The 10,883-nt window shown below is 53.7% G+C and overlaps 1 protein-coding gene across 2 annotated transcripts in view; it reads right to left on the bottom strand.

Moving 5' to 3' along the window:
- TRPC4AP (transient receptor potential cation channel subfamily C member 4 associated protein) overlaps window positions 1–10,883 on the bottom strand; it is an 86,714-nt gene that overhangs the window by 913 nt on the left and 74,918 nt on the right. For both annotated transcript variants that reach the window (XM_023220503.1, XM_023220502.1), the window contains exons 11-18: window positions 9,589–9,647; window positions 6,798–6,899; window positions 5,268–5,351; window positions 4,160–4,250; window positions 3,062–3,202; window positions 2,335–2,443; window positions 1,105–1,217; window positions 62–268 (exon numbers count right to left, since the gene is read on the bottom strand). In XM_023220503.1, coding sequence (XP_023076271.1) covers window positions 62–268; window positions 1,105–1,217; window positions 2,335–2,443; window positions 3,062–3,202; window positions 4,160–4,250; window positions 5,268–5,351; window positions 6,798–6,899; window positions 9,589–9,647 — 906 coding nt within the window. The remainder of the gene's footprint in view (window positions 1–61; window positions 269–1,104; window positions 1,218–2,334; window positions 2,444–3,061; window positions 3,203–4,159; window positions 4,251–5,267; window positions 5,352–6,797; window positions 6,900–9,588; window positions 9,648–10,883) is intronic.

Consider the following 10,883-nt stretch of genomic DNA (forward strand, 5'->3'; position numbering starts at 1 on the left):
CCTCTGAGAGGCCCTGGGTCCGCTGCCCACCCATCAGCCCCTGGAGGGGTGGGGCACTCACGTTCTCTAGGCAGGTGCTGTCCTTGTCCTTGTGCAGGTAGTGCTGCTGCCAGAAGCGCAGCAGGTTGTGGAAGTTGTTGAGCAGGAAGCCGGGGTACTTCTTGCTGTGCTCCATCCGCTGCAGCAGCCGCAGGTACAGGGGCAGCCGCTCTTTCCGTCGGGCCAGCATCAGGATCACCAGGCTGGTGTTGAGGCAGCTGACATTCTCCTGCAAGGCCACAGGCCCACCGGGTCAGGGGCTGGTGGGAGCCCCAGTGGCCCCTGGTGGACCTGGGCAACCATCAGGCAGGGAGGACAGTGGCCCCAGGCCTCGGGCCCCCCATGGAGCTCTCCCTGCGCAGACGTGAAATAGGACTGGGGGAAGGGGGCCCCCAGCAGCCCCAGTCTCCTGCCTGAGCACCTTCCTGCTCCCCACACCCACCTCCCACCCCACCTGAGGGCAACATCATCTGTCCCTGTCCAGACCTCGGCTCAAGCATCACTCCTTCCGGAAGGTCCATCCCAGGCAGGGCTGGGTGTGTGCCGGGGCGGCTATCCCACTTCAGCAGTGCCTGTCAGCACTGGCCTGTGCACCTCGGAGGGGAAGAGTTCTGCCCCACTCACCATGCACTCCCCCCTGGCGCCTCACCTCAGAACAGAACCAAAGACCACCTCTGAGAGGTGCTAAGATCACCCCCACTTTAGAAAAGAGGTGCATGAGGCTCAGAGAAGGGAAGGCTGCGTGACTTCAGTGAGGGAGCTGGGCAGCCTCAGGTCCGATTCCGAAGCCCAGCAGGGCAGAAGGTGTGAGGGACGTGGACATGGGGGAGGCAGGGAGAGCGCTGGCCTTCGAGTCAGCCTGTGACCTGAGGGGACTTGCGAACCCTCCTTAGGCCCTGTCCGTACAATGGGGCACTGATTCCTCCTGAGCACAGTCCTCAGAAGAGCTGGGTCTCCAGAGACGCACTTCTGGAGTAGGGCTCCAGCACAGAAATCTGGGCTCCAGGACAAAGGAACTGATTTCCAATCGACCGTCCCTGCTGTGTGTTTGCCGGGGCCTCTCACCTGGGTCAGCGTCTGCACGTGGATGATGTTGATGAGTCGGAAGAGGAAGGACATCTGTGTGGGTACCTGGGATATGTAGGCAAGCAGGCGGCACTCGGACAGGACCTCGGCAACTGCGGAGGGAGGCGGGGGTGCAGCAGGTCAGGCTTAGGCCCAGTGGCTTGGTCGCCCGGGCCTCTAGTGGAGCCCCGTTTGGGTCCTGACTCTGAAGCTGGGGGCTCATCATCAAAACAGCTTCAACGAAAGCTGACTGCGGCAAGAAGAGGAACCTTCAGCTGTCCTGCTACCAGGCAAAGCCGTGTTCTCAGAGCGCCCAGGAGCACCCCACCTCATCCTCCAGAACCAAGCTCAGGGCAGCTCTCCCTCAGCCCTCCCTAGCCTGGCTCCAGACCCCTGCCCTCCATATCACACACAGGAGAGTTTCCGCCACAGGAAGATGGATCCATCATGCTGCATTAAGAAAAACAATGCAAAAGTTCAAATCCTCCTGCAGAGCTCCTAGCACAACCGGTTTTCCACACCAGCTCTCGGGTCAGTCTGGCCCAGGACTGAGACCACAAGGCACAGGTTCTGCTCCGGCCACTAGTGTCGGAGCAACTGCTTCCCGCACAACTGGGAGGCAGGGCAATAGCTGAAGGTACCAAAATCTGTGTGGCTATTCCCCTGAAACAGACCCTCTGGGGCAGAAAAAGGAGGCAAACGGCTAAATTACCAACTACCAGGATACTTCTTGCTATCAATGACAGTGACCTAGACAAAGAACAAGTGCCTGGGGGGGGGGGGGGGGGGGGGGGGTCACAAACCGTCAAGAGAATCTGCTGGATGCCACAGGCCCTCTCCTAGGAAGAAAAGGAAATGCGTGCACATACACATGGAAGTGCGTTAGCAAGTCCAAGTGGGTTCAGATGCCTGCTGCACCACAGGGCACCTGTAATTCCACACACAGCACACTGAGGACGAGGGGGCCAACTCATCGTGCCAGGTAATACCAGTCCAAAAGGTCTTTTTCTGTTTTTTGCATCTTGCTAACAACAATGGATTTTCACCTTGTTAAAGTGTTGAACAAGGCAGCAAAGTGAATTGCCCTGGGAGCCACCACCTCGAAGCCGGCCACGTGGGCGTCTTGGTGCAGCTCCCTCAGTCATTCTCGTCTCCCTGCTGGAGACAGGGTGTCTGATGCCAGCGTTCTCACCCTGCATGACTCGCCTTTACAGCCTGCCTTTCATGTACCTTTCATATCCACCTGGTTTTCAAATCGGTCCAGGGACAGAGTGACACAGCGCAGCAGCATGTTGGAGTCCACCAGGGAGCTGTTGATCTGCTTCAGGAACACCTGGAACTGCACAGAAACTAAGCTCACAGCAGGCAGTGGGCTGCTGGCCAGGGATGGCCATGGCCCGGGGGACAGTCACTACAAGGGGCATCAGTGACCTCCACCAGCCCCACTGCTTCAGAGAGGAAGACAGAGGCTCAGACAAGCTGAGGGACCTCCCCTCACGACACAGGTACTAAGGGGCACCCCCTGGAGTTCAGCACAGATCCCACACTCTGTCCAGCGGTTTTACACTCAAGGGTGCTGGATTCCTCTCAGTTTTCCTTCAGCTAGCCTCGGCTGGGTTTCTGTCACACACACCCGGTGAGCCTAACACACCAGGCCCAGTCTCTCCCTACAGCAGCTCCCACCGTGGCACCCACCATGCTGCATCACGGCAAGTGCACAAGCCGCCCATTCCTACCCTCACTCCCTACCCACAAGCAGCCCCGGTTTCCATCGCTGCATTCCCAGGGGCTAGCACAGAGCCAGGCAGAGCAGGTTCCGATGAATGTTGGCCAAAGACTGCCCGGACTCTCCTGTCATCTCTCATTTAAAACCTGTGCCTAAAGACTGGCAGAGCAGGACTACAAGGGAACTTCTGGACAACCTAACACGCTCTGCAGAGCCCGAGGTGAACTTTACCTTTGCATCGGTGTTGATGTATTTATTGAATCTCTTGAATGCATCAACGTTGAACTTCATCAGCTCCCCCAGGAGGTCAAAGTAACTCTGGAGCACATCCCTTGACTTGCACTCGCTGTCCACAATGCAGTAAAGGATGTGCTGGGTGAGGAGGGACAGGGTGAAGGTGTGAACATGGCTACCCCCACCAAGGCCTGGAATGGAGCTCAGACCATGCATTGGCTTCGAGCAAGCATCCTGGGGATGGAACCTGCATCCCGTCTAGATTCTTGTCTGAGAATGCTGGTGGCTCCAAGGACAGGACCAGGCCTGACAGACCTCACCAGGAGGCAGAACAGACTGGGAATGTAGCACAGTCTCTCCCCTGCCCAGGGCATACAGCTGAAGCCTGTGACCTGCACTGTGGTCACCAAGATGGCCGGGGTGCTCAGCTCCTAGGTGAGGGGAGCTGTCATCACCAGGTCTAAAACATGGCCACTGCCTAAGCACTGAGCTCATTCAAGTACATGAAGGACAGAATTGAAAAACGAAGGACACACTTTGACCCCATGGCTCGTCTTTGTGTTTATGAGCAAAATTGTTTAAAGTTTACACCAAAATATTGAGTTTTCATCAAGAGAATAAAGCCAATTTACTCCTTTAGAAAGTTTTCTACATTTTCGTGGAGTTACATTGATTTGGTCAATTCTTTTCCACATGGATTTTATAATTCAGGGGTCAGTTTCTTGTCCATATCAAAAAATCTGAAAGACCAATTATAACTTTGGCCATTCTGCTCTGTTTTGCTTTTTCTGAAGACCACTATTCAACAAAGGAAAATTAACTTTTAGTATCAAAGTATCTTCAGGGTCAAAATGCCTTGCTAACTAAACTCTCACCCTCTTGCATGGCCTGGCCACCCCCTAAATCTGTCACCCCTTAAGCACCCATGGGGAACCCACAGTTGGAAACCCAGGGCAAAAACTAGGGCAACCTGCACTGGCATTCAGAAGTCGTGATCTCTGCCTGGCTCCTGATGAACTGTTTGGGGCTCAGTACAGGACACAATGCGTGGGCTGGGGGGATGGAACCCAAGACAGTGGCTGCTCCAGACCATACCTCCAGGAGGCCTCGCTTCAGCAGGAACATCTGGTCTGCATAGGAGGTGGTCCCTCGGAGGAAACTCTCCACAGCCCGAGCTTGCCAAAACCTGCGACCCAAATATTGGCTCAGGTGGCTAAGGCTGCCCTCTTCTGGCCCATGTTCAATTCTCCAAGGGGTTGGGAGATGTTTGTTCCCTTTTCATGTACTCAGCATTTACTGAACATCTACCAAGCATCAGGCTTCATCCTGGGCCTGGGGACACAGCAGTGCCCCCATCCTCACAGAGAGCCAGCTCAGTGCAGAACTCTTCTATCTGGGTCTGTCTGGAAGGGGTTGTTTCACAAAGAAGGTGACATCTGGGATCGAAGGGCTGGCTCCTGGGAGTCCCCCGTGAAACATACTCTAGGCTTTGCCCGTTCACAAGAATGCGAGGACATGCAATTGAGGGGCCAGGAATGTGTGTGGGAAGCTGACGAACACGAGCAGACAGGCCGCTGGGCTCACAGACGGCGGGCTGGCCTAGGGAAGTAGTGGCTTATGCTGACTGAGGGACCCAGGGGCACAGCGGGGATCCATGACAGGGAGTCTGGACAAGGCACTGAAGCGACAAAGGCCCATGTGGGCATGAAGCCTCCTGACAGCTCATGCCTGGCCCTGATGGAACTCTACCTGTCCACTGACTTCAAGACTCGTCTCAGATGTGTCTAAGGACCGCAGGGAAGGTCTTCCTCTACTCACCCAGCCCCCAGCCCTAGCAGTAGAAGAGGCTCTCCTTTGCTCCTACAGCTGCCGAGCAACTGGCTCCGTTCCTTTCCATGCTGCACTGAAACAGCACAGCTCTAGGGAATTCATGGCAGGGCCCGTATCCTAGTTCTCCCCCACCCATGCGGCACCAGCCCAAAGCAGGTGCTTGGTGAATGCTCGGTCACTGTGGGTTGCAGAAGAAGGTCCCACATACCTGCCAAGTCAACACTAGGCAAGATAGCAGTCAAACCACCTCTCCCCACCAGTAACTGCGCTTCAGGCATGGATGCTGGTGACTAAAGGAGGTATTTCTAACCTCCTGCGAAACACCTGGCTCTGCAGCCCCACAGAATTGGCAGGTACTTGTCCCCAGACCCACCTGAAAGATGACTCTGCTGGCTCCTTCTTCATGACCTGCAGCAGACGAGTTAACAAGCCCCTCTTTCCATCACATACCAAACTCCTGAAATAGAAGAGAGACACTGGTGACAGATCTGAGAGACTGACGGGGGCCCTGGGGATGGGTCGCTCTGCTGGTTTAGGCGGTGAAAAACCATGGGGACATTTCCAAGTCTGCAGGATGCCTTCCTGCTCCAACTGGGTCCACAGCCCCGGAGACCCCTGCAGTCACAGAATTAAACCGCCAAGTGCATTCCCACCACATCTCAGGCCAGCTTACCTTCCCAGGCCAGAAACATCCAGAATCAGACATGACTTAGAACTGCCAGAGAAGAGCTGTTTATACCAAAAGTGTATTGAAACAGGCACGCCAGTCTGCCAGATGCGGAAAGACTGTGCGAACAAGGTGGGGCCCAGCGTACTCCTGGCCTGAGGTTCACTTCCAGCTGGCCTTGGGCAAGTACCCACAACCCCAAGCCTCAGCTTCCCAGTCTATGAAGCAAAGGCAGGAGATGAGGAAAGGACTCAGGCCCCATCATGGGGGAAGGAAGATGGCCAAGCATGCAGGGGTCTGGGCCCTTCAAACAGAGGAGCTCTACTGTGATTCACTACACACATCAAGGCAGGACTGGGTACAATTTTATTTGAATGGAGAGTTCTGGTTGCTGACTTAGGAAAAAAAGGTTGGCAGGCCAGGAATGGTGGCTCACACCTGTAATTCCAGGACTTAGGGAGGCTCACTTGAGGCCAGAAGTTCGAGGCCAGCCTGGGCAACATAGTGAGATCCCATCTCTACCCAAAAAAGTACAAACACTAGCTGGGCATGGTGGCGCACACCTGTAGTCCCAGCTACTTGGGAGGCTGAGGCAGGAGAATCATTTGAGCCCAGAAGTTTGGGGCTGCAGTGAGCTATGATCACACCACTGCTCTGCAGCCTGAGGGAAAGAACAAGACCCTGTGTCTAAAAAACAACAATAACAAAAAAAACCAACAAAAAAGGTTGGGAAATTATGGTTCTTGCTGGATAAAGTCCACTGTATTCTGACGCCTGTGAGACTAGCCCCCCATCGCCTGGCGCCAGGTGAGGCAAACCTAACCTAGGTAATGCAGCTTAACATGTGGCAGCAGGTAAGAGGCTTCTGTCTGTCCTGCTTGGCTGCAGATGCCAACAGGCAAGAAAGGAGCACACAGGCAAAGGGGCTGAATGCACGAGATAAGGGGGGCGGTGCGGAAAACACAAGACTTTTGGCAGGTGACCTCTCTGAGGCTCTTCTCCCTCATCTGTAAAGTGCAGGTATGGATGGGGCTTCCCTCCTGGGGCTGCTGTGAGGCTCCGATGAGAAAATGCAGGTGACATGAATACAGTGCCTGGCACAGAGGAGCCCTCAGGACACTGTAGCTACATTTAAGAGAGGACGCGCATGCATACCTGGGTGTGCTCACCAGTGAGCCCCCAGGGAAGGCGAGCAGCCGGGATGGGCTGAGGGAAAAGCTGCACCCCTGCACTCACCTGTCGGTGTTGAGGACAGCTTCCACCTCAGGGATGTTGGCCTTGAGAGAGATGGCGCTGAGTTCATTCAGCTCCTGGTTGTTGAGTAACAGGTACTTGTTCCTGAAACAAAATGGGTTGGAGGAGGTAAAGGACGAACTGGGGCTGCTGGGTCCGCACCGGGCTAGTGCAGGGAGTCTCCTGCTCACTTCCTGCAGAGAGAATCTGAGAAGCCAGCAGGCACTTTCCTCCAGCACCTCTCACTCCAGCCAGCACGCGCAGGAGGGAACTCTGGGCTCTCAGGCAGTGGAATCTTTCCCTGGCCCCACCCCCAACCCCTGCTTGCCACATTCACTGACAAGGCCCCTTCCCTCAGCAGCTCCGGGCCTTTCTCTTTGCCTACATTTTTACTTGTTTCCTCAAAGGCACCAGCACCTCAACATGTCCAATCACACTCAAGCCTGGCCCTGCTGCAGCAGTCCCACCAACCACCACAGTCAGACATCACAAAGGCCTGGTCAACTGTGACACTCCCCCGCCGCTTGCCATCCAGGCCTGTCACTGCTCCCTGCGCTCCTAGGACACCAGCTCCCTAAAAGGCATCCCACAGGAACTGAGTCATCACACAGCACCAAAAGTTGGTCCTGATTCTTCAGAATCAGGACTCTGATGCTGTCACCCCTGGTGAAAACACTTCCATAGCCTCCCACTGCATTTAGAACAGACATTTTCTGATTTAGGAGGGGGTTACGCCCTGATAAACCCATTGTATTTGAAAATACCGTTTAAGTTGAAGACATATTGAGGCTGGACGTGGTGGCTCACGCCTGTAATCCCAGCACTTTGGAAGGTCGAGGCGGGCAGATCACCAGGTCAGGAGTTCTAGACCAGCCTGGTCAACATAGCGAAACCCCGTCTCTAATAAAAATACAAAAAATTAGCTGGGTGTGGTGGCACACGCCTATAATCCCAGCTACTCAGGAGGCTGAGCTAGGAGAATCGCTTGAAACCAGAAGGTGGAGGTTGCGGTGAGCCAAGACCATGCCACTGAACTCCAGCCTGGGCAACAGAGCAAGATTCCATCTTGAAAAAAAGAAAAAAAAAAAACAAAACACTTTTAATGTATCTAACCTACTGAACCTCCTAGCTTAGCCCAGCCTACCTGGAATGTGCTCAGAACACTGACTTCAGCCTACAGTTGGCCACAAACACTGGCAACATGGCGGGCACAGCACAGAGTACTGGCTGTCTACCTTGGTGACCGTGTAGCTGGTCATCATTTTTCTTGAAATACATTTGAGCTGCAGCTGCAGCTCAGCACCCAGCATTGCAAGAGTACTGAACTGTTTATCATGAGCGCAGGAAAAGATCAAAATTCAAAATTCGACTTCTGTACCATTGTACAGTTGAAAAATTCTAAGTGATGGACCATCTGTATATAAAACCAGGCCTGTGACTGTGACCCACAAGGCCCTGTGCAGCCAGCCCAGAGCCAAGCCCACATCACTCCCACCAGCTGGCCACAATGGTCTTCCCTCGTTCAGGGGCTTCTGGCTAGAACACTCAGCCTCTCACACGCCTGTTCACTCAATTCACTACAAGCCGACCCTTCAGGTCTTGGCTGACAAGCCACTTCTGCAAGGGAGACTTCCTGAGCATCCTCTGGCCAGTTCTGTACCCTGTCAAATGTCCTCTCACAGACCCGTTCCTCTCCTCCTGAATACCATCTCCACTCATCACTAATGCTCAACGGTGGAATCCTCGGATGAACAACTGTCTTTGTTTTCAGACTCTGCCCTTCATGAGAGCAGGGGCCATGGCTGTTTGCATTTCATCCTGATACCCCACAGAGTACTCAGATTGAAGAGTCTGATGAAAGCCAGAGACTCACTTCCTCAGGGAAAACAGCGCAGTTCCATAACATATGTGGTGCCATTTTTCAGAAGGTTAACATGCTTCCTGGAGCCCTTCTATGGCTTTCAGCCAGAAAATCTCTCAAAGAGGACGGGTGTATAAGACGGAGGTGCCCTGGGGCCACAGCCGTCTCCAGGCATGTTCAGCTCAAATGCAAGGTTTTTAAAAAATTTAAACCAACATTTAAAATCAGGACCTTTCACATAAATCTTAATTTCTGGCTTTCCTTGGCCGAAAAAATCAGAAGTTATGCAACAGTGGGCCCAGTTTCCTGTGCACACGCAGCTGGCTGGAGCTAAGCTCACTGAAATTCTCGCTCACTAAGGTCCCCACATCATCTCCCCAATGCCAAGGTCAAGGGTCAGCTGCTAGTCACCTTCTTCCTGCACTGTTTTCCTTACAGCAGAGAGTAATTTTCCTCGTACATTCTCCATCGAAGGTTTTAAAATAAATGAGCACAGAATGTCTTTCAAGAAAAACGGGAGCACACCTCCTTGTGGAGGGAAGAATCCCCCAGCTGCTCAGTAAGCAGTTGGCTTTGCCTGTCTGAGGTTCCTGCCGGCCCCTGGGAATAGCCATGCTGTCCACTCTTGCTTCAGAGGGGCAGTAGGTTGAGAGATCCATTGATTCCAAAGGTAATAAGGGGCCAACGACTTCCATACTCAGTTCCTGGGGGTGGCTATGAGGGCTAGAAGCAAGCTCAGGGGCAGTGCCTGCCATAAGAAAGGCTGGATAGATGGCAGGTCCGACTGCAGTGTCATACCTGCTACCACTGAGGGGACAGCGGGCTTCCACCAGCTCTAGGGCCTCCTCTCGAGCTGAGGTCATGGACCAAAGAGATTGAGGCCTTCAAAAGACAGTCCAACAATTCTCTTTGCAAGGACACACTTGTACTTACTCGTGGTGGTCGCTGAAGCTCTGAAGAAGCCTCAAAAACTGTATCTTCAAGGTGATGTCCTGAAACACATGCATAGCCTCAATGTTAAGACCACAGTCACAAGGTTCCAAAACAACACAAGCAGACACTCTGGTGAGAGACACTCTGGTCCAAAACAACAAAGCAGACACACTTTGTGTTGTTCCAAAACAACACAAGCAGACACACTTTAGTTAGAAAACCATCTGTTCACTTCCACATCTGATCAACAGCAGATTAAGCTAATGTGGCCCCCTTCCTGCTAAAAACATGCCAGTACACTCAATAAAAAATAAGGCGGGGCGTGGTGGCTCACACCTGTAATCCCAGCACTTTGGGAGGCCGAGGTGGGCAGACCGCTTGAGGTCAGGAGCTTGAGACCAGCCTGGGCAACATGGCAAACCCCGTCTCTACTAAATATACAAAAATCAGCCAGGCATGGTTGCTGTGCCTGTAATTCTGGCTACTCAGGAGGCTGAGGCAGGAGAATCATTTGAACCTGGGAGGTGGAGGTTGCAGTGAGCCGAGATCACACCACTGACTGCACTCCAGCCTGGGCGATGGAGATTCTGTCCCAAAAAACACACAAACAAACAGAACATGTGGGGAGTGGGGCGGGGGGAAGTCCACAGGAATCAGAAATGAAGAAAGGACCGAGGAGTTTGGAGTAGTGAGCCAAGGAACTGATACTCAGCAGCTGAGGGCAGTCTGGAGCGGTGGCGACAAGACCTAGTCACACTAACGCTTGGTTTTAATGCCCTGCAGGGACCAGACAGGGTCTCAGGTCCCTGTAAAGCCTGGGGAGCATGTACACTTGGCGAGAGAAGGGTTAGAAAGGCCTGACCCACCAGCCCAGGGAGGCTGGCTCTGCCAGGGTGCTGCTGGCAGGTGAAGGGAGCCCTCCCAAGAGCAGCAGAAACCCTGCACTCACACGACTGGGGCAGCAGGGCCAAGATATTAAACATGAAAACTGGCCCTGGGACAGCTGTACCTGACACACCTGGCAGACAAAAGCAAAACTGCCCTGTAGAAACGCCTCCAGGGCTGAGGCTACACAGGTATCCATGGGGGAAACTAGCCCCACTGACCTCAATGATCTGCCCGCCTCGGCCTCTCAAAGTGCTGGGATTACAGGTGTGAGCCACCACACCCGGGAGCACCGTTCTGTAAGTGGATGAAAATTACAATAGGATAAAACAGCAAATAAAAAAGCATACTGCTAGCTCATGCAGTGGGCAGCCCCCTGCCTGGAGTGAAATGAGATCCCCATCACAGAG

This window comes from Piliocolobus tephrosceles, chromosome 20 (genome assembly GCF_002776525.5).
Source record: "Piliocolobus tephrosceles isolate RC106 chromosome 20, ASM277652v3, whole genome shotgun sequence".
Lineage (NCBI taxonomy): Eukaryota > Metazoa > Chordata > Mammalia > Primates > Cercopithecidae > Piliocolobus > Piliocolobus tephrosceles.